General features: G+C 40.8%; 2 protein-coding genes across 2 annotated transcripts; one reads left to right on the top strand and one right to left on the bottom strand.

Annotated features, from left to right (window-relative positions):
* Positions 1-6: 6 nt before the first annotated feature.
* LOC147045235 (sushi domain-containing protein 4-like) lies at positions 7-21,796 on the bottom strand. Its single transcript, XM_085931564.1, is given in 12 exon segments — positions 7-860; positions 987-1,336; positions 1,416-1,548; positions 1,694-1,888; positions 2,019-2,249; positions 2,252-2,467; positions 2,751-2,945; positions 3,020-3,211; positions 3,286-3,431; positions 11,305-11,362; positions 11,462-11,514; positions 21,296-21,796. Coding segments are annotated over 12 exon segments (1,833 nt in total). The 5' UTR covers positions 21,334-21,796; the 3' UTR covers positions 7-834.
* fsip1 (fibrous sheath interacting protein 1) lies at positions 4,106-23,765 on the top strand. The gene is made up of 9 exons (XM_085931565.1): positions 4,106-4,509; positions 4,622-4,791; positions 4,870-4,951; positions 5,016-5,060; positions 5,408-5,535; positions 6,128-6,247; positions 7,705-7,863; positions 16,052-16,204; positions 22,538-23,765. The coding sequence occupies exons 1-9, from the start codon at positions 4,425-4,427 to the stop codon at positions 22,619-22,621; spliced, it is 1,026 nt and encodes a 341-aa protein (XP_085787691.1). The 5' UTR covers positions 4,106-4,424; the 3' UTR covers positions 22,622-23,765.
* Positions 23,766-23,966: the final 201 nt, after the last annotated feature.

The following is a 23,966-nucleotide window of genomic DNA, read 5'->3' as shown; positions in this document are numbered from 1 at the left end:
TGTTGGAACAGTATTCCAAACTCCCTAGTTTTACACGCTTGCAAAGGCAGAATTTTTATATTTTTATTAGCTTGCTCGGGCTTGTACTGTATACATTTGTATACATTTATTCAATAAAAAAAAAAATAAAAATAAAATTACCGCTTCTTTTGATATGAACTGAGATGAGCGCATTTGGCACAAATGAAATCGTATTTAATCAACAAACACACTTGTGATAAAATGCTACATAATAAAGTTACTTTAAACTTTACATAGATAAAAATATCATGAAAGTTCAATGAACAGGCAATATTGATATTGCACCATATTTACTAGTCATTTTTTTCAGTGTGCATCTTCTAAACCTTTTACAGGTCAACTTAGGCAGTGAAAGTGAAAACTACTGATATTATTTAAATAGTTCCAAGATGTGTCTAAAAAGCTATGGCTGATCAACAGCACTATAATGTAAAATCTTTAAGCAGTAATAAATTAAGGGTGTGACATTTTCACAAATGCAGTGTCACAAAGCTCATTTTGGAAAGACCTTATTGTACATGATGAGATATGTGCATAGAAGTGAGGAAGATAAGGCCATTGGGAACAAAGTGAAAGACGGTAAAAGTGAGGTCATGTGATGTATGTCAACAAATAGGTGATTTACGATTTAACGTGATTTTCTGTGTTGCGGCGTCGCGTGCTTCAAGCAACAGTGGAGACAACAGAAAGGTAAAAGGATCAGAAGGACATTAAGTAGTATGGACATGTACAGAAGTTCTCCTTTGGGACGGTCAGCATGACTCACGGATCGGCTCGGCGCCACTTTCAAGTGAGTTGACATCCATTGTGTGTTCAGGCCTCCTTCAGCAAAGGCATATCTGCAAAAAGTGCAAGCACAGCATTATAAATCAAGTTGTCGATTCCCCCCCCCCCCCAGAGTTCTGAACCCGTACCTTTGACTAAAAGGACAAAAAATAATGTGTAATGGAATTAAATGGCCTCACCATCGGAACAATCCACCTCCGAATCGAGTAGAGGGAGGCCGCACTGGTCGTCGGGCGGCGGCGCCGCGGCGCCAGCGTGCTCCAGAATCCAGCTGGAGGATGAGGAGGACGATGAAGGCGGCGAAGGGTGCACCACGGCCATTTGCGACCGATCGAGGGAAGAGGGGCCGGCCTCGGGTGCCGTGTCCTGCAGTTGCTCCTCGGACAACACGATTTGCACGCGAGACTCGTTGCTGGGGGTCGAGGACGAAGCAGCGTGATTTCTGACTGCCTCCTCGTACGAGGGCAGAGTCACCTGGATTCCCTCCACCATGATGGACACGGGATGGCCTGTCACACCCTCCTCCCGTCTGGGCGGAGATAAGATAGAAGACACAATTGGTAAAAAGAAGATGTATTTGTCATTTATATTTTTGGTTTTTGCCTTACCGATGAAAGGACTTCAATTTTGGCTGCAGAAGCACAAAGAGAACCATCAGGAGCAGGATGAGGGCCACTGAGCCGGCTGTAGTTGACACGATCGACCAAGTCGGCATCCCCAACGGTAAGGTTGTGTCGTGGTCTGGGAAATTCAATCGCAGGTTCAAATTAATTTCACCACAGGAATTGTTTTTACAGATACTTTCTTGTAAGTATTATTTTTGTCCACTAGAGAGCGCCATTCTCATCCTCTACAATGTGTCTGATGCTGAATTAAAGCAATTTACCTTGTTTCATGACGCAGCGGATCTGCACGAGGCCGTCCCACGTGCCGTATTGACAAGTGAGGTATTTATAATCTCCCCTCATAATGTAGCCTTCGTCGCAGTAATACTCGATCACAGTTCCGTGGGAGAGTCTTCTGCACGGGGTGGGGTGGCAGGTGTAGCCTCCGTTCTCCGGCTGATACGGAGGCCGGCATACTACAAAAACCCCCCAGAAAAAACCCCATTATTAACTCATTCACTGCCAATCCAGTTAATATGTTTGACGTCTATAACCGTCAATGGCACTGAATGAGTTAAAGAACAAACAATGCTGCTGTATCTTTACCATTAGTACGTATACAGCGAGGAGGTTCCGAGGACCAATGTCCCAAAGCAGAACAGCTGATGATAGTGGGTCCATCCGGCCAGTAACCCGAGTCACAGTGGTATTGCAGCACAGCGCCCACGGGGAAGGTGGCCATGTTGGTGTCGGTCAGATTAGAAGAAAGGTGCTGCTCCATGAAAGGTCTCAAACATCCTTCAGTGACAGTCAAGATACTTAGCAACATCACTTTTAGGTTTGCGTAAAGTAGTGGTCCGTACCGCCACTCCGAGTGCAGTTTGGAGGTTTTGAGGACCAGCGTCCCGCAGAGTTGCAGGTGAGAATGTCAGGGCCGTCTGGCAGGTAACCGGGGTCACAGCTGTAATGCAGAACGGTACCCACAGGGAACAAGCCCCTGTTGGTTCCCGTGCGGTTGACCCAGCTGTTTTCAACCATGTACGGCTTCACGCATCCTGGGAGGAAGAGCGAAATACCAACAAATTCTGGGAAAATATTGTTTGTATTTGAATTAGACTTACAAATATTTTCAGGCTGGGACACTGCTGTTTTCACTTGTATTACCGCAACAAATATTTTCAGCCTGGTTTACGGTAATTTACACAGGGAGTTTAAGAAGAACAATCTGGTCGCTTGAAGTTTTTGACAATTGTTCTGGAGAAGTTTTCCTCACGCATTGACACGCAAATGAGCTTAGCAATTTTAATAAGACAATGAAAAATAACCAATGTCAAATACCTTGCTCTTTGACGCAGCTAATCTGAAACGGGCTGTCCCATTTTCCATATTGACAGGTAAGATATTTATAGTCTCCCTTCAGGATGTAGCCTTCATCACAGTAGAATTCAATCACAGTACCGTGAGAAAGTTTGTGACATGGAGAGGGGTGGCAGGTGTAGCCTCCATTTTTTGGCAAGTGTAGAGGCTGGCATACTGTTAAAACATGGGAAAATGAAAACTCTGAAGAAATAATTCGATTATTTTAAGAGTGACGATTAGTACGTTACCATCACTGTGTATGCACTGTGGTGGTTCCGATGACCAGTGACCCAGTGCGGTGCAAGTCAGGACGCTCGGACCATCTATCAGGTAACCAGAGTCACAATGGTACTCCAGAACCGTCCCCACGGGAAAAAAACCCATGTTGGTTTTCGGCACATTAGTCGAGCCATGCTCCACCATGACAGGTCTGACACAACCTGGAATATTATAATAATAATAATAATAATAGAATGTGCGGATAATATTGTAAATGCATGCAAAATCTGCTTACCTGAACTTTGCCCTGTGGTTCTCATCGCCAGTGCCAGCAAGACAAAACAAGCTTGGGTCCGACGGCTATATGACGTTGCCTCTGTCTTTGCATTGCACATCTTCTCCTGCAGCCAACTCAACAGTATGATTGACTGCTCAAGCAAGCTGCAGAGGTTGGACAGATGCCAGTGAAAAGACGCTATGATGATGACAAGGACTGACAGGTCTTAGCATTTTAAGCTCCATGCAATACGTCTAAAAAAATTAATGTGATTTTTTTTCCCCAATGCAGTCGTTATTATAAACAAAAACAGCATTTCGCCTACGCAGCATAATATACAATTGTTGTTAATGCTTCGACGCCAACAAGCACAAAACGGATTTGTAACACTACATAAAACCGAGTTCTAATATAATTGTTAAACCATAGTGATAACTATAGATCGATCCCAAGCGTGCGATTACCTAATAAATACGTCATAATGAGCAAAACGCGTTTACGTAATGCACAGACGATCAAATCGCTAGTTGACACCCACCTTTGACTCAACACAGCCTGCGACACTTCACCCTCCACAACAGCGACATTTAATAATAATGATAATCCAAATAGCTATTAAATAAACAGTACGAGGCCATCTACCTAATGGCGAGCCTGTCATTTGCTACAGCTCTGCACGGGCATTGTTCCTTAGTTACAACATCCGGGTGATTTGGCGTCCGTAGTTACCAAGCGACCGCTTCAAAACATTTGCCTGTATTCTTTTAAATTCTCTCTGTTATCTTTTTGAAAAAGAAAAACACACTTGAGCGAGTAGGAGAGGTATTCGCAAATGAATTTGTGTCACTTCAAAAGGTAATGATGGATATGTTTTATGTTTTTTATATTTTTATTTTTGCTACATACGTAACAAAATGCGTCGTTTTAACGTCACGAACGTGAAATAGGAAAGAATAGAAAGCCTTTGTGGTCGGATAAATGAGACAACAATCGTGGTGGCATCCGTGGGAGAAGACGAAGTTGGTTCGCTAAATGAATTGCAAAACCTCAAGATTAATTGCGCTCACTATTTCTAAATTACACTGGTAATAGTTATAATAAATTGATGATAGAGGGGGGAAAAAATCATTCTTGCTCAACAATCCAATAAATTCATCATGGAAATGGAAATTGGCGTACAAGATGGTTCAGAAAGCATTTCAAGACCAGCATCAAGAGAATCTTCTGAGACCACACGGAGAAGTGAGTGGCATGCACAAAAATATTTATGAATTGAACTGCTTGTAACTCTTTTTGAATGACATTATACATTTGAGGTGGATTATAATACCATATATACACACATCCCTTTTAGGTCAATATGATATTAATGCAACCGATGAAGAAAAGCAAGATCCAAAGCTGCAGAGAGCAATTGAGGAGATGAAGAGGCTTGATGAACTTCTGTCTGTATGCATGTGCAGAGAAAAAGAGGCCAAGCGTCAAAGAAGGCAATGCCAAGCTAAACTCTGGCAAGAGCTAAAGGTAAATAGGGAGGGGGAAAAAAACATGATGTTATTCCAATTATAATAGACAAATATCATAAGTGTGTATTTTTCAAAGGACATCTTACCTGAAGGCCAATCCGAAAACAGCCATGAGGCCATGAATGCGAGGCTATTTTGGGCTTTGGAGGCACCGATTGGTAAGCAATAGGAGGTTTCAATCATGGTAAATGTCACATTGCAAATGTCTTTTGTTTCTTGTAGGCTCTCCAGAGAAAGAAATTGAGTCACTGTTTCAAACACAGATAGGTGAGTGGTGTTGCTCTTGATAGAAGACTATAATTATGTTACAGAGTAAAGCAATGCATATTAAATAAAGTGTATTATTATCTATGCCGTTTGATGCTGGAAGCTGTAATGTAAAGAGACAAATGTACGCTAGATGGCAGTATAAGCTTATTAAATTGAATTTTTCCACTATTGCGCCAACTGAGCATTGCAGTCACTTGGGACATATTAGTTGAAGAGGTCAACCATAAACCATAAAGATCATTTATTTAATAATTATAATAATAATAGTAATAATAATAATTTCTTTTTGCCAATGCTCAGTAGGAACATAATAGTAGCAGCTAAAGTACATTTTCGTCCGACAGGTGAAGAGAGAGCAGACGACTTCAGCGAAGGATCTGAATCTGTGTGCGAGGACTCGGACGACGGGAGCCACGGTGATGCCGACAAGGGCAAAAAGAGACAGAAGAACTTTGTCAAGAGAAATATTGAGGTATTACCAAGTTCACGTGAGGCCAAGGGCAGTTCTAGGAATCTTGACTTGCACCAAGTCTCATTGGTTTTTTTTCTTTTTCTCAGCCTGCCTTGACTGACAAGGCTGAGGAGAAAAAAACATTTTGACTTTTTGGAACAAACACTGATAGCATTTTATCTTAAGTTCTCTACGATGGTGAAGGGAAAATGTGAAAAAAGATTCCCTGAAAAATCTGAAAATAACCAAACCTTGGCCTTCCACCTGACTACACTATATTTTAGGGTGGGGGAGTGCCCCTGCAGGCCCCCCTCTAGCTCCACCAGTGCCTATCTGTCCAACTTTCGCATCTGTCCATCAAAATTTGCAAAAGAAGGCCAAGGTCATAACTTTAATCAGATCATTGTCATTTGTCTGACAAGCAGACTCTGTTGGTTTTAATTAACATATCCAGTCAAAATATCTGAAGTATACTTTTGCCCTGCAAACTTGGGCAATCATGTTTTTGATTTTAGATAACATCTGGTGAAAGAATGGAATTTATTATAATTTTTTTGCAATATTACTTTTTTGTCTATTTGCAAATACACAGTCGTGTTGTGTGCTGCACTAGCTTGTCAGGGGCAAAGGAGGCCAACTGCTGTTGACACAGGCAGAGGAAGAACGTCTGACCGAGCTCCTGCGAGACATTGACGAAGAGGAAGAAAAGAGTGCCAGAGGCTCAGACAACAAGGTAAGCTGCCATGGGAGCACAGAACAGGCAACATGTGACTTTTGCAACTTCTTTCATACTTCTCACAGTCCTTTCTGAGATCTTTGGAGTTGTATTTTAGCAGGTGGCGATTCCATTTCGCTGTGTCTGCTATCGACATTCTGCACGATATTTTTATATTTTATGGGAAGCAAAAGTTGTTTCCACGATCAAATAGTTGAACGGGGGCCTTTATCGTGGTCACGATCACGTCTGCGTTTTACAGCTAAGCACATGGACTAATGGTAACGGCTACGCATGTTTTGATGTCTGCTTGGCCACTGAGAAGGCACTTTGGGCAGATCTTCCTCACGACCTGAAGATGCACATATGATGATCCAGATGTAGTTCATGAGAGGCTACGTGGTATGGTTCCTTTTTATGACAATTGTTTTTTTTTTTTATATTTAAAAGTCAGATCAGACCATACAGCATCTTTTGCCTCATTTTTCTGTTTTTTCCAAATAACTGTTTAACTTTCAGGAAGAATTATCGTTCACATACGTTTCCTTTCAGCCCAACGGCATTGCGGTAGCCTGCCAGAAATTTCCTAAAGCCCTGATGCTTTATTTATGATGTTTAACATTTTGAACAAACACCCCCAGCGATTGTGCTCGCAAATTCATGGGAGTACATTGACTCCGATTTCTATATTTCACTGGCTAGAGGAAGACTTCCTGTTTTTGCAAAGCTTGCTATTGCGAACGATCGTGACAAGGCAAGACGATTATTTATGTGACCGGGACTTTGGCAGGGAATCGTCATCATGACTGAGTTCCAGTTCTGCGTCGAATCCAATGGGGACGCATCAACTTTACATTCCTGCTCTGTTTGCTTTTTATGTACACTGTTTTGATGTTATCACAATATTATTTATATCTGCTAGGTTAAAGGCAATACATTTAACAGTCTCTAATCTTTGGAACCGTGCGAGATACGGCAAGGTCAAGGAGAGGGGTAGAAGAAGGGGAGATAGATTCCAATAGCGATGATGCCAAAAAAATGTATTCAAATATTTTCAAGAACTTTCTCTGTAAACGCTAACATACAATAAATATCAGCTTTACAGATGCCAAATAAAAAAAAGGAGGTGGTGACTCAGCAATTACCAGTCCTGGAAAATTCGACATTTGCGGATCAAACTCTCCTCACTGATCAGAAACTACAGTTGCATTATTCAATCGCAATCCAGATCTTGTCTCATCACTCAACGCCAGTGACCTCACCACTCTTCCACCCCTTTCCATCTCTAGGGGGGCAGTAGCTTCTGCTTTAGACCGTCCCGTTGGCAAAGCTAAGGAAAGGCGTGAGCCACTATCTCATCCTTGTTACCAAGTTACGGATATGCAATATTGAGACGCTCCTATTTAGGTTGCCACAAAATAAAGGAGGCCCATCTTGATGGCCGATGACAAATTCAACCGATGCATGTCTTCTAGGAGGAGGACATGTGGGCCGTGCCGGTGTCGGCGAGCCAGGGTTACGCCCCAGAGGTGTCCGACATGGAGCGGCTGCTTACCATTGACTCCAAACTTTGTTATTTCAACCCTGCCGTGACGCCACCCTCAATGCAAATCTGCGATACGCTCTCAGATGAGGTTTGTTTTCAACAGAACTATTTCTTGCCACTCAAACGATACACATTTTCCACTGAACATTTTTCAGCAGGCTTAGCATTACTTCGTTATGATTAGCGATGGTTGATTTTTTACAAACAAGTGTCTCCGTCACTTTTTTGGAACTCCAGCCAATTTCAGGGGGCCTCAAAAGTCAGCGAACAAAATGACGTAATTCTAAATGTAATCACTATTTTGAGTACCTGGAGGAAAATGCTTTGCCTAATGTTAGTAGCACATGGAAATGAGCAAAATCCAAGTTTCCTCCCTAGAGATGTTTTGATTTTCACTCCATCTACCTTCAGTTTCTGTCTTCAAAACATTTTTCTTTTAGGGTGAGATCAGGACACTTGACTTGGATATTTGAGGGAGTCATTTTGCCTCCGTTGACAGTATGGCACTGTTGCGACTATTCCACCATGTCTTGAGTGCAAGCGAGCCTCAAACCAGTCAATCTTGATTATCAGAAATAATTCTATCGTGAGCATCTGTTGTACATTTTACAAAAGCAAGGCACAGGAAAGACGATAAGTAGTCCGTAATAGGAATATAAGTGGATCGTAGAATGTCATGGCCTGTCATAACTTCTTTTCTGCATGTTTTACTATTTAACAGGCCTCAACCAAATTAGTCCTGACCTTCCAAAATAATCTCATTATGACCAATTGTAATACATTTTGAAAACGTAAATCCCAGGAAAGACAATAAGTAGGACAGCGCTGGATTTTCATTTGCCAGTACTGTGCGGTCTGCGGGAAGTATAAAAGAAGTAAGCTAATGCTACGTTTAGTCGTGATTCCAAACGTGATCTTACTATGGGAATTTTCTCACTGTATTTTCACAACGTGGCAAACTCATCCTCAACAAAAACAAAACCAGAAGAGTTAGCATAGCATACAGGAAAGATTATAATAATTGATGTCAAGTGCTGGAATCTATTTCCTTATCCAAGAAAGTAATCGTTTACATTTCTGGCCTAATTTTGTCAGTGTAAAATCCTTCGAGGTGGAAATGATGAATAAATTGTTCACGATGTGGTTGATCATGCCAAACACTCTGCATGCGATCATATAGATGAGTTCAGTAAACATGACAAGAAGTATTCCACTAATATCAAATAGTTTCAGTGTCAAGGTAAAAAAGCCAACTCGCTGATTCAGCGAAATAAGTTCTCTCCTCCATCCAGCAAACTAAGATCATGATTGAAATTGTCATGAGTGTTTTAAGAGAAGACAAATCAACAATTGTTCGAGTCTCGAGCTATGATAAAACTTTTGGCTACTTTTTTAAAAAATGTGTTATTAATGGCCAGCTGCTTGTGTTACTTTGAATGACCTACTTTTCTCTCCTTGCCTTTAATCTCGCATGATTCAAAGATTTCGGGAAAGTCAAATTCTCTATCTGTCATCTGCTCCGTATTAGCGCCGACAAGGCCGTTGCAGGTATTTTTTTAATAAGCTCCACAATGACACACTAAATACGAACTCGTACATCACAATAAATTTAGGATAGTTTGAGGTGAAATTTCAGGTGGAGCCTTAAATGCGATATAATCTTTACAAGTGTGCTTAATTTGACATTCTTTCATCTTTTGAATGCATCAACAATGATATTCATATTCTACGTCAATAAATGTCTCGCCTTAAGCTTTTCGCATTTGGCAGAGGTAATTGGTTGCGTTTAGTCGCCATTGTAGTCGTAGCGTGTCTGGCAAAGCATAAAACATTGTTTTGCCTGGGTGAGGCCCCAGCTTGTTAGGTCTTGTATCAGTCAAGACGTTGGCACGGCATTTTGTCAAATCAGAATATAATTACAGGGTTGCTTGAGGTTGACGAGGAGGACCAGCTCCAGAAAGGGAACGAGGTTTTCTCTTTCACTGGCAAATATTAAGACACGTGGAAAGGCTACAAAGTCATATGTACACTAGCATTGAAATTATCATCAAAATTAGCATTTTCTGCCAAACATTTTGATTAGTATTTTTTGTTTTCATTACTTTTGTGTTAGCCCGGAATTCATCATAGTAATAACATGTTTATGGTGTCCACTCTTTTGAAGTTCAACATCCGATGAAAGGCAATGAGGTCACATCATGTGGTCGGTCATGAGCACTTATGTTTTTAACCGCAGCCAATTTGAAACACGTTTTCGTCATGACCGGTACTTTCGGCCAACGTAACGTGGTCAACTATTTTGGGCTTCTCATGTCATTAAATAATACCGCAACCAAAACTTTGTGTTAGTTAGAGCTTCATTTCAACTTTTTTATTTTACATTAAAAAAAATATGATTGTATCTTTTTGTAAAACTCTCCAGTCTTTGTAATTGTCTCATTTAAATTACATTTAGTGGTTTTATATTTCTCTCATCAAATCAAGAATTGAAACCTGCATCCAGTTGCTCACTGGCCCACATTTTATTCCTTTGTGATACGTGCCAAACTATTTGTGACTAAAATGTGGGCCATATTGTTCTGGACTGTTCACAGCACGTGTGAGTGGAAGTCCATTGGAAGACACTTGGACATAGATTCTCTCCAGATGCGTTTGATATCCAACATTAGCTGTCCTGAAGATCTGTTCAAATGTTCTCGTGACTTTCTCGTGAATTTGTTGGGAAACTTATCGATATTGATTAAATTAGCTCGTAGGCTCACAATTGTCACCAATTGATTTTCATTGATATGCTCAAATGAAATCTTGAAATGTAAACATAAGTTCATAAGGTCTATTCCCAATCGAAATACAATTTTTGCCCACTGATACTGTTTTTAGGTTATCGTAGATTTCATTGCTGGCTTCGACATAACCAGACGTCCATTTCCTGTTACTGGCAGGATATTATCTGAACACAGTCTTGGTGGAAAACCAACAACTCCTTCATGTGCAATCATCTACATCCACTGCAGACATAAATCCTCAAAAAATTCTGCAAAGGTATTTAGCAGCTCAGTGAAGATTTCTTGCAATCCAACAACAATAGGGGCCTTGAGGGGATCACCACTGAGAGTTTGTCCACCTGAAAAGTTCAAATTAAAACTAAGTCAAGGATCATAGCTCTCAAGATCCTTTTGCATTGTTTAGCAAATACTGAAAACAGCCAATGTGGTATTAGTGCAGTATCACATTTGTGGATGTAGGATGCATCACAAGGTTTTAATCTTTTCCAAAGAGATTTCTCGGGACCACCCTTACTTGTGAAGAAAAAAAAAAAAAGTCCAGATGACCCATACATGAATTGTTCCTTTAGGAATGCTGAGCTTTGAGCAATCATCTACAAGGAAAAAAAAAATCTTGATACGATCATCTTTGTGCCAATATGTTTTTGGATGGATGCGTTTTAAATTATTGCGGGAGAAAAGTCAAACGTTTCCCAAGACACTATACAGCATTGAGGAGATTTCATTCTTGCAAATATATTCACATTATATAGCACACAGCTGCGGCCCAGCACCTCACAACTTGGCAGTTACAGTCCAAACCTGCAAAGAGAAAAAAGAACGCAGTCAAACGTCTCAACCGTCGCTTCCGAACAGCTCTCACAGGGTGTGCGTGTGGCAAGCCAAAGCATGTGGACGAACTTTGGCGAGTGGCTTCAGTCCACGTGGCATATGCGGAGTCTTGACTGCACCATCTGCAGGCAACCAGAAAAAAATAAAATAAAAATCACGGCGCATAGATAGGAGCATACTGTTCTGAAAAACACCAGCCATGGTCGGGTGACTCAGCCAAACTGGAACAGAAAATTGCAGCGCTTAGCCAAAATCAACATGCGCCACTCTAGAGAATTTGTGGTCCTAATATTTTGAGACTAAGCTCGTACATTAAAATTATAACATAACGAAGATAGTGTGGAATTGTATTTATGGGTTACAAACAATGTTAAATGTAGATTTTATACAGGAAAACTACATTAACCTGCTTTCTTTCACTGTGTGGTGTTTTTATTTATTTTTTTAGATTTCCAATTCCTCTTTCCAAAAGCAGTGCTATGAATCTCACAAATAACACAAATCATTTGTGGTTGTCTCGTAAGCACGGCAAAGTAAATCAGCAAGATCGCTCTTGTTTTGTTTTCTGGTTGAGTCGCTTGAGAAGCCATTTGTTGAAAGATAAGAGATCATTTAATCCTGCCAAATTTCAACTTAGGTGTTCTAACCGTGAGCTTTTCCAAACCTTGGAGTTCAAGACATCAAAGTTACGCTAACTGTTAACAGTTTTCCAGTCTTAATGCTGAGTTTTGTCCTCAAAGCTAACCTAATTGTTAGCACCTTGGCTGATCAAGCCTGGAAATGAATCTTAATAGTTTTTAGTCATGAAAGGAAACCAGCGAGAGCACCTGGAGAAAAGCCATGCAGGCTTGGGGAGAGCATGCGAACGCCACGTAGAAAGGCAGACGTAGGCAGGCGTCGAAAGGATGACCGCCCAAATCACCACGCTGCTGAAAAAGATCACAAAGCTGCCCCAGAGACCAATGAAAAATATCTTTTAATGAAAAACAGCAGCTGAAAGCTCATACACACAAAGAAGTATGTAAAAAAAAAACAGATTACAAAACTAAATTATTTACATAGAGGTGTATTGTAACTAAAAAATAAAGTCAGAAAGAGAAACACTGCCAACAGGTGGGGCACTGCCCCTGTCCCAAATATGCTAGAGACAAATATTCCGGTCATACAGTATCGTCCAAAATCACAAACATGTTCGCAAGTCTCAACATTTATTTTGTATGTAAACATTGTCACCTCGCAGGAACGCTCTCAAATACCCAAATAACACACCTGACCTAAATGGTGGGTGGTCCCAAGCATCTCCTTCACTCTTGCTTTCAATGCAACAGTTGTTTTTGGCCAGTGTGTACCACAGAAGAGGCCCACAGTGTCACTTTCAAATACAGCGAATGATTGACGCCATATAAAAATAGGTCAAATGGAAATGGTGCATTCAAGAACTGCTGACTGCACGTGTATTTGTGTCTTACCCAGGATTTAGACTCTATACGTGGTTTTTTTTTACGATATAAATCAATAAATTTGGACGGGATAGTGGTTCACGTGTTTGCTTCGTTGAGATCAAAGCTGCTCAAAGACTGGATTTCAATTCCGAGTGGAGTTAGCTAGGGTTGCTTCACTCCTCTGCCATGAGCTAAGCTGAATTAAAAATTGAATTTTGACTGTGACACCACACTGACCACAATTTGGGGCGTTGGTCTTGTCAGAAGTCTTGTTTTCATAAAAAAAGAAACAAAAGAACATCTTTGGCATAATACATCATCGCCATTAAATGGTCTTGTTTTTTTTTTAAATGTCATTTTGCCTCTGTATCTGTTGATCATGTTGTCACAGTAACAACTCCCGTGCGGAACATGTTGCATCGCTAAAATCGGTCACGAGTGTGGAATATACTTGCTTAATCTTCTGAAACACATTCAAGTAGCACACTGACCGTGTTTATTCGCTCGTGCTTCATAATGTTTGGCAAGCCAACTTTGTTCCCTCATGCTGTGGTCAAGTAAAATGAGCTTCGTGGTAACGTGACTACATATTCTCAAGAGGTGTCACATCCAGCGTGATTGAGCCCGTCTATTTTTTTTTACTGACATCCATTTTGCAGCTGAACTACTTGGAGCCTGTAAAATTTGATTCTTCCAATAGGCCAATTTAAATCAATTTAAGGGGGCTCAGCAACCCAAACCCCAAATCTTTCGTCTGATGTTTCTTCAACAGTTTGACACAATTTTATTGAAAGATATAATTGCGTTTGACGTGTTTTTCATACTTCCCAAAAGTCTCATGACCCAGATAGTATTGCGGGTGGGAATATCGAAGAAGTATGTCAAGAAGCTGCTTAACTCATTCACTGCCATTGACTGATATAGACGTCAAGAAATTATTTTTACTTTAAGTGACTCATTACTACATTTAGCAAACAGAGTGAGACATTTGAAATAAATTCTGGTGTCAGTGTACTAACCGGTGACAAATGTAAGGAAAACAACATGTGTCAGTAAGTTGTGGACCACCATGTTCTGCCAGAGCAGCCTCAGTGCATCCTAAAAATTCAGTGGAACGTGACTGCTGGGATGAAAGACATTCTTTCAAAAGATATTCCATCATTTTGGTGTTTTCAGAGGGTCTGCCCTAATGCCTTTTCCAAAAAGTCCCACAAGTATGTAACTAGGTCACAATCTGGAGATTGTTCTTCATCATGTCCAAGCACGCAAGCACCATCCTGTGACCCTTGTGTTCTGCTTGACGGCATCTGCGTGTCATATTGTCCTCTTCTTTTTTTGGGTAGTGTTCCAATTACCCCTGTAATAAAATACAAATGTGCATTTTCTTTTTGTGTTACTTTTTGATATTACTGCTACTATTTGGTCAAATATTTCGGGTAATATTCATCTGCTCTTAATGAGAGGAACTGGCGTTAAAAAAAAATTGGATGGCAATTGTGACTGCTTGAGAAAATATAATACACGACACGAATACAAACCAAATTTAAAATATAATGTAGCAGTATACATTGATATCTAAATAATTATCATAATACCATGTGGCACATATGATGGAGTCATTTTGGTTTTCGGTGTTGCAGCCAAAGTTCACGACTTCCACTTTTAAAACAAATAAACTGACTTTGTTTTCTCATTTTTATTTTAGAAACAAGCTCTTAGTGGTGTGAGAATGGTGGTAAAAACACATTTGGATTTTTTTTTCTCCCTGCTTGGAACACTATATTATCATGACAGGGGTCTGACCTGCACGTAGTGCTGGATTTTGTAGTCTTGATAAACAAGAGCGCTTGGGTAAAGACCATTTTAAGTGAGCCTTAGATAGAAGCTGTCATTAGTTCCACCAACAGAGATGAGGAGATGAGAGCTCAGCATCATATAGTTTCCGATTTGACTTTTACAGGATGTGCCTCCCACCTTTCCCATATTGTCTGCTCAAGATATATTTAACTCTCAACAAAATATAATAGAGGCAATTAAGCCAGTGTTAACATTCACAATGACTCAATTTGGTCATCTTTAATGAATGGTTATTTAACTATGTGCAACTACCGATTGAAATGTTGACATTTTATGCACAATCCATACATTTTAATTTCATGTGTGTGCCGGATTAAAAAACAAAAACAAATTAGATGATTCAAGAAATCGGACTGGACTGACAACCCTGCAGTTGACAACTTCCTCTTTGCCTGACCCTATCATTTATGACCTGGTCATTGCTTTTATAGCCTTTGTATTTATAGCGGTCCAAAAAAAGTCATTTGCTGACTAGTCTTCATTTCCAAATTGAGCCATGACCAGTTCAGCAATGACCAGAGGTCACACTGACACTTTTGCATTGTTATGTGTCAAAAATATCATGTTTCTAAACCATACCTATGAACGTAATATTATACAGTGACAATAAAAAATTTGCAAATAATGAATTCTATTTGTAATGTGGTAGAACGATAGATCTTGTGGACACTTCATTGTGTTTGTCCCACATGGAATAAATCTACAAGCTTTCGTTCCAATTCTTGCTAACATTCTCCTCCAGTGAGGACTGCTCTCTTCTTGTCAGTATACATCAGATTATTCTTTATTCTTTCAGTCCTAATTCTTTTTCAGCCAATATTGAAATGTTTTACATCTTGAATTCTTTTCACTGCACACAGCTGTAAGTTTGCTAAAACCTCAGCAACCATCATGTCGATCGTTTTGAGCGGTCAAAATTGCGCTACAACTTGTAATTGAAAAAGTAGCATGGTCTGCCAAATTCCCAAACATGGTAAACTCGACTTGCCCTGGCACAAAAAAGAGACGCCAGACTGCGAAAATTGGGCCCTAAGTGCCTTCTTAGCCATTTCCGCAGTTTGCTTTGCACTTAGTCAACCAGGAGCACATCTGTGATTTATGTGAGGTTGTAGCCAAGGTATGCTTCTTTGTACCTGATGTGATTCTTTGCTAAGCAGCAGCAAGTCACATCATCTCGCATCTCGCAAATCTTGAAGCAATTTGCATCTTTCAACTCAAATTAACGATGATGAACTGGTCCATGGATGGACTCGCAAATGTGGGAGCCATCAGCCGAGTGTGATTCTAGGCCAGTGCCCAAATACGTCCGCAGGCTCCTCAACTCTGCGTGACAATCACTCGCACGTCTGTTGTCTATCAGGAACGAGTCTCGAACAGCGGCCTGAGACAAGATGGGGACATTCAGCCGGGAGAGAAGGTCCTGCAGGACATCAAGGAAAGGAGGATGCAGGAGAAGCAGCTTCTGGAGATCCAACGGCAGCTGGACCTTCTGGGCCAGGACCAGGAGATGACGGTGGGTTGGCAGCAGCCATGTTTTCACAATGCAAAAATGCACTTCATCAACACACCACCTGTGTTTCTCATTAGCACACCCTTCTTTGTTTATCTCATGCACATACATGACAAATTATAACAAGCACAAAGTTCATAACCTGTGAAGATGATGATAAACAGTGCAGCATTTGTGGCACTACAAGCTCGCTCCTTCCTTAGGAGTCATTACATTAAAGTTTGCTTTAGTCGGTGGAAGTCATCCAAAGACGAGGACCCATTGAGACATGATGTCCGAGCTTCACCATGTTCCTTAGGAACCGCTTGGAGCTCAGCCAGCTTTCAGCTAAATTACAACTACCAAAGAAGTGGCACTCCCTCTCTCCAAACACTGTAGTTACACACAGCACCACTGGAACGCTTTAAAACAAAAAGTCAAAGGACAAAAAAAAACTTTCCTTTGTTGGTATTCAGCAACAAATCACATTTTCTTCCAATCCTGATTTATGACATTTGACCTTTACAAACCATCCCTGAGTAGCCTTAAAATGTTGCCTAAACAACAAAACAATATTGCATAATCAGACACATGGTTTGATGATAATTAATCCTGGCTCGCTGCATGAATGACTAATATGAGCATAAAAGTTGTAAGGGGTCATAAAAACACTGATGTGGCACAGCTTGACTTCAAACAAGGCATCATGACATGCAAGGAAAGTCTGACCCTGGCTTCATCGAGGTTTTTTTTTAGTTTTTACCCAGCAGTCTGTTAACGGCTGCTGTCTTTAGATTTTTTGCATTTCAACTCTGTGTCAATTGATCGGAAATACCGATTTGTTTGTCTCGTTTAGCGCATCAAGGCTCATCAGTTTGTGAAGATTTATTAGTGAATTTACGAGACAGGCTGATTTTCCACCCAAATCTATAAAGTTGATTTCGTAATGTAGGCATAACTCAAATTTGCTTGTTAAGTTTGAAAAGTATTATGCAAGTTCTCTGCATAGCTCTGGTGGGGTCCAAATTTCTCAGAAAGTATGATGTACTATGTCACTATAATTACATAACTATCCTGGGAACATTTTCACATTTTGTCTAACAAAAATAGTTTAACGAGCGTAATTAGATAATAATGCTACGGTGACGCTAAGATACCGCCCCTACCAAGACTAGCACAATTAGATAATTCTACGGCGAGGCTAAGATGATAACGCCCCTACCAAGATGGCCGCCATATCTGTTAGCCTTCTTTAGTGTACCTGGAATGTATATCTGTGACAGAAAGAACATGGAAATATTCTGGAACTGGTCAGGACGCACTCTAAACACGCCTCATGATTGGTTACTTGCTACTCTGAAGACTACTCATGCTAGTCTGTTTTGGCTTGACTGTTCAAGCAGGTGCATCAATCATATTTGACAGTGAGGAAACAAGTTGGTAACAATCACCAGATTATCCAAATGTGGTGTATTATTAAAGGATAAAAGGACAAACAATTCCAAACACTCATCTGAGTCACTCAAAGGGGACGCCGTATGGAAAAAATTGGTTCAAGTTAAATTAGGCAGTGGTGGCTTTGCGCAAGTGCCATTCATCTGTTGTCTGGACCCGGAGGGCTGAACATCTCCTGCCTGGGTAGGGGAGAATCTGAGTCTTTAGATGTTTTCAATAACACTATAAAAAGTCACTAGATTTGTTGCCGGTTGACTTTCTGAAAAATAGAACGAGGGGGGGGTCGGAAAATTCACGGAGTTGCCCTCACTTTGTCACGATACCCAAGTGCTGTCCCCGGTTGTCATGGTAACAAAAGTTGTACCTTAGCATTTAAATGAGACAGAACCACGCCCACCAAACCGACTATTTTCAACCAGTGTTTAAAAAGTGGTTGATAGGTGTGCTGTAATACTTCAACCTTGATCTTTTTCAAGCTTTTATAACACGAACTTTAAAATCATCTAGTCTTATCCAAAAATTATTTTGCAGTTGAGTATATTAAAATCCACGACTACTCTTTTGATTGTTCTGATGATTTTGTGGCGTTACTGGAATAAGCTGTAGACAATTTATAGGACAATTTATAGATGTTATTTGAAAGCAATTCTTTTGCAATGAGCCCCAGTATAATGAAAAAACAGCAATAAAGTCACTTGTGAGTTTTATTAGTCTCCAACATCCGTTTTAAATAATCTTGACCGTTCAAGTTTCATGTTTCATTTATTTATTATATACACACACACACACACATCTGTACGGCGCCACACTGACTCTTTAAGCAGAAATTTGCTATATGACAGTATTAATTTAAGGCACGGCTGCCCTGTGATGAAAAACAAGTGAACTAAGCATTGGGATGAAAACGATTGTGGAGTCCACATTTGATGAATTATTTTCATCGTCATTGCTTTATGATTGATGTGGATGTAAAAAATGTTTGACCTACATTGACTTAGATTAAATCCCGTTCACAATATGCACCAACGCTCGACTCTATGACGAAGAGATTGTTGACTGTTGTCACTGATAACATATTCCGCTTAAAATAAAGTTACCCCCTTCCCAAAAAGCAAACAGTTCCAGACAAAGGAGATTTCCAAGGAGTTTCCAAGGACTGACCTTACGAGGCTAGTTTCCCTGAAACTTCATTTGGCTGTGCTCCTACATCAACTGGAAAAACGAAAGAACAATCCCACCATTTACTGTAAGGCGGGAGCGTTTCCAAAGAGGGTCTTGCTCATAATTAGCCCAACATCATCAATCATTCTGTCATTGTTTGCACTGATTCTGTGTCGTCAGCCAAAATCATGCTGCTTTGCTTTCATAATTCAGACAGTACAAATATAAATAATACGGCTGTCACCAAGTCACAATATTAGGTAAACCCGCACGGTCGAATGAGATTCACTTATAATATTGTGCTGACCTCTGACCTAGAAATGGATGCATGATGTAGAAAAGTATGCCTGCATCATGGCCGCTCGGTGAATGAAAATTCGTAGTTGAGCTTTTGGAGTTTTGTTTATTCAAATAGCACAATTCCTAGGGAGTACTAAGTGCAATAGTTATTTTGCTGACACAGCAAAGATCTTGAGCGGGAGGAGGAGGAGGGGGGGGCGGGGGGTCGCCCAGTGGATTGTGGTGGTTGTAAGCTATTCTATCATTCTCTGTTTGGAACGAAAGCTGAGCCAGTAACACAACTATGTGGCTCTAGTGAAAAGCCCGTTTTCATGAAAGGATTGTGCGGTGAAATATTGCTCAATATTACTGAGGTGAAGTGAGGACAAGGTGTCTGGGCCTCTTGACAAAAACTAGATTTCTTCAAAACAATACGGTTCTCTACACATTCATCTTGACAATTGACATCTTTCCATCTTGGATGATCTCATGGCTTTTGCTAATGAAGAAAGCATTGTTGGCCTTCATTGTAAGAAATTCCACATGTGTAAAGCAGAGCACATGGATCGAATATTGCCCTATGCGCCGAGTGCAAGTGGCCCCAGGGGTGTGTCGGACCATTAAGTCCACTTATTTGATTCGAGTCAGTGACCATGAAAGCCGAGCTGCTCGTAATTTGTATAAAGCCAACTTGCGCCCTTCTATGTGTGTACAGGAGCTAAACAGTGAGCGGTTCTTTAGCGGAGTCGCCCCGAAACTACCGTGCCTTTAACTTAACCTCCGCCCAAAGTGTGACTGGATAGTTTCATCCCGTAAGGTCACCAGCTATTTCTTTGTCAACAGAAAACAAAAGTTTCTCATCGTCAGAGGAGGTGGAAAGACAAATGACTTCATGCATGAGAGCCAAATTTACAGACAGTCTCTGGTCATATGGTTTGTGTCTAAGGGGCTGGACACAAAACAACTAGTTCTGGTTCTGGATGGCAGGTGGTAGAGAAAACGCTGAAAGGCAACATTACTGGGATGCTTGGAGAATTGGGACTATGAGACCACTAAAATGTTATCTTCTGCTTCTCTAATCTTCTGTCTCCTTGTGAAGCTTTTTTTAGACTCAACATAGTTGTTCCTGTCTTAGCGATAAGTTCAGTGGAAGACGAGTTCTGTCCGGAAGAATGTACATGGAGATTGTGTTTTCTTTGGAAACTTCAACTCCCGCCACAGCCTTTTCTCTCCTGTGGTCTGCTCTGAATTGAATACGCAGACTTTAAAGTCTTGGATTGAAAGCTGTTGAAAAGACTTTTCTAAAATTATCTGGCTCTGTAGACAAGAGACAGACATTACAAACAGCCTTGGCCTTCCTCGTAATATGTAGGGAAAGGAAGAAGAGGTCAAGTTCTTTTACAGTCACAGCATTGGAAACAAAAATACGTCTCGAGTCCTTTTTATATCTTTGTAGGAAATTTAGGGTCATCTACTAAAAATGGGACTGAATAAAAATATATTCAAATTATTCAAAAACAGGTTAAATATAAATACTGCTCATCTCGTCAGATGTGTTTACTCCCACAACGGCGCAGACGCCCGTTTTATTGTAGATGAATTACGAGCATAGAAAGAAATAAACTCATATGTCAAGGCAGTAACACGACCTCATCCATCCAAGCATTTTCTTTGGTTGCATGCAACCCCTCTGAACTTTCAGTTCTTCTCCATCGTCAGGACGACCAGCGTTGTTTAAAAGAATTTCATGGCTATTCAGTGGGACACTTTTATTGCTCTATTCACAGAGCGCAAAAATACCGACATATCTAATTGACCACTTTATGTCTCACTGTGCCGATTAATGTCAAAGTTGCCACTCCTAAGTTCTAAATAGGTCGATTTAAAACGTCAATTTTATTTTTATATGCATTTGCAAATATACGTTTGGAGTTTTGAAGGTCAAGTCCACAAGTGCACCTTGCGTGACAAAGACAAAAACGTGGCAGCGCCTCGAGGGCGGTGGGGGGTCATCGGGATTGGAATGTGTCTGCCGGTGCCTGTGGACTAGTGCATGTGGAGAAAATGATATACAGTGTCTGGGTAATTGAGGGGGTCACAAATGACTAACACAGGCCAAACCTCAATGATCCAAAGACTGTCATTACATTGTGGAGTACTTAGAGCGAGGGGTAGGATCCTCTGGTGGAGAAGTCTATCAAAAAGTGAAAGTCCTCCTACCTTTCATAAGGTGGTCCGCTCAGGGACAGCGTGCACATGATGGATGAGGAGTATTAGCTGCAGCTTGTTGGGATAGATGAGACAGAGGAATGTGATATTTTACTTTGATGGGGTCGCGGTGAAAACATCTGCACGGGTGTCACGCTAGATGAGTTACAACAATTTGAAAAGCTCCTCAGAATATAATTAGAACTCCAACAAACTGCGGAGTGTTCTGCAACTAGTCATGAGTGTTCAACTGTCTCTAAGTTTGCTAAGATTTGAAATTCAAACAAAAATTGGTCTAATCAAAATGGTGTCGGCTTCCACAAGAAATTTGAATTCTCCAGGTATGGAGATCCAGCCAGCCACTGTCAAGTGTGCTAAAACAGTATGTGCCATTTAGGCAGGAAACAAAACTTGATTGTGACACTGTAGAACAAATAAACAGAAACAAATGAAAGCAGTGGACTAAATACAAACCAACTGACAAGACAATGAACAACACCTGGACAAGACGCAAAGGGTTGGAAGGACCTGATTGGCTAACACGAGGGATCGGGAAAAACGACCATAGGTGTACACAATCACTTGACGTGACAAAAAGCCAACAAATCATTACGTGTTTCATAATCCAGCAATACTTAACTACAATTTTAATTTAGTACATTTGGCCCTGTGGTTGAAAAGCGAAGTGTGGAGAGTCTCTGTTGCCAAATTGCCTGGAAAAAAAAAACTATTTTTGTTGCATGCAACAATCAATCACCAGGTATGAGGTGTTGACTGAAATGTTTTCCCGATTGTCCAGTTCAGTCACGTTTGGCCGCATTGCTTGGTTTGCGGTGGTCCTGAAGCAAACTCACGTGCATAGCCAGAGGTCTGCTTATGCAGTCAAATTTTTCACTTCAAATAAATCCAAGCACTAACAAGGAGTGTATTTTCCTTGGATTATGAAAAAGGAACATCCACTTTGCTGCCATACATTATTATGATAAATAAACCTGTGGTTAGTCCGGGTCATCCAACAACAAGGAACAGTTTGTGGTGATTATTCAAAAGCTGAGCATCTGCCTGCTAAAAAATGTCTGAACACATTTTGGGAGGATGCTGAAATAATATCTACTCTTGTTAAAAGCAAGAACACGCATGTAACGATGTATTATTTGACTGCTGTTGGTTCACCGTATGTGTCGGAGTGCTTGTAAAAGTCAAACACATAACGCTCCATATCAACGTACTTTCTATATTTGTGTCTGTGCACAGAGCAAGCCAGAGCGCCTCAGTGAGGAGCAGTTACTTTGCATGCTGGATAGATGTGAGCTGACAGAAACGGAGCCAGAACCTTGACACGAATACGGAACCCCCCCCCTCCCCCTCCACGCGAGGCCTCGCCGTCAAGATGTCCGTCAAAGCCCGCGCCATCTTTGATATCACGTTTTCCTGACCTCTAGATTAGGAAGCGAGAACAATTGTCAGGTGTATTGATTTTATGATATATCTCAGCTCTTTTTTGGGGGAAATTTGAATTGACAAACAGCACATTCTTTATTTTTAGGGGCAAACCCCAAGATGAATGAAGGTGGATCGCTTTCAGAGATATTCTTGGTTGTGTTGACAGTTTCTGTTTGTGGCTGCACCTGGCTGACACCTATGGCCCCCGTTCATGTCACTCCTCACCTCACATCGTGACCCTGTAGGAATAATCTCACATTCCTGTCAACTGAAAACATGTCAGACAGGTGGAGCCTATGGGGTCGGACCTTGACGAAAGCCGCGTAATAAGCTGTCATCACGCAACGTTATCTCTCAAGGAACCTAAACATGCTCAAAGAAAATACAAATCAGAAGATAAGATTTTCATAAATTATTAGGAGGGGGTGACGCATATTTGTTGTGGCTAAAGAGTGGTAAGCTAAACATGGCAGGAATGAGTCAGTGTTAAAGTCTCCATGTAAAGAGACATGCTGCATTCTTAGACTGTCTGCGTTCTTTGGCTAGAACTACTGTATACAACTGGACCTCTTAGGTCTTGGACCATTGACAAAAATTTGTCCATCCTTACGTCCGTCCGTCCTATTGACGGTCTCCTTCATTGCCGTTTTGTTTTGTTCCGACTGATGCATTCAATGCAGTGCGGTTTTATGCAATTTCTAGCCATATATTTTTATAGCCGATCATCAAATGGAGTGGTGGAAAAGCACTATTCGATTGTGGCTTACTGTTTTTAAGAATTAGGTCACAATTATTAGACAGTAAGCAGCACTGGCCCCTGTTTCTTGGCTGAATAGATAAAAATAATAAATATGGGCATTTTCTTAGTCATTTTAATGCACATGTAGCAACAATGCTCAGCAGAAAGTTAAATTAATGCCACTTAGGCGTGCTAAATTCGTCAACGTCTGCTGATCACACGCTGCGCTTAAAGTTTTAAAGAGATGCTTGTGTGATGTGTAATCATATCTGTATAAATGTGCTGTTTAAGTGGATTATATTTCATGGTGAGTTTTCCTGCTGTTGACTCCCAAGGATACTCCCTTTCTCTGAACCATCAGCAGACCCAACTAATGGATTCCAGTTGCTTGACACAGCATGGCTCGACTCCCTTTTTGCTTTTGTAAGAGCGAGATCTCAATCAAAGTAAATACAACATCCAGGGTCTTGAACTATCCATCCTACTTTTCAACTTTTTGTT

Source organism: Syngnathus leptorhynchus, chromosome 15, assembly GCF_054491065.1.
Source record: "Syngnathus leptorhynchus isolate UIUO chromosome 15, UIUO_Slep, whole genome shotgun sequence".
NCBI lineage: Eukaryota > Metazoa > Chordata > Actinopteri > Syngnathiformes > Syngnathidae > Syngnathus > Syngnathus leptorhynchus.
The sequence above is the reverse complement of the archived record's forward strand: the minus strand, read 5'-3'. Positions and strand labels throughout refer to the sequence as shown.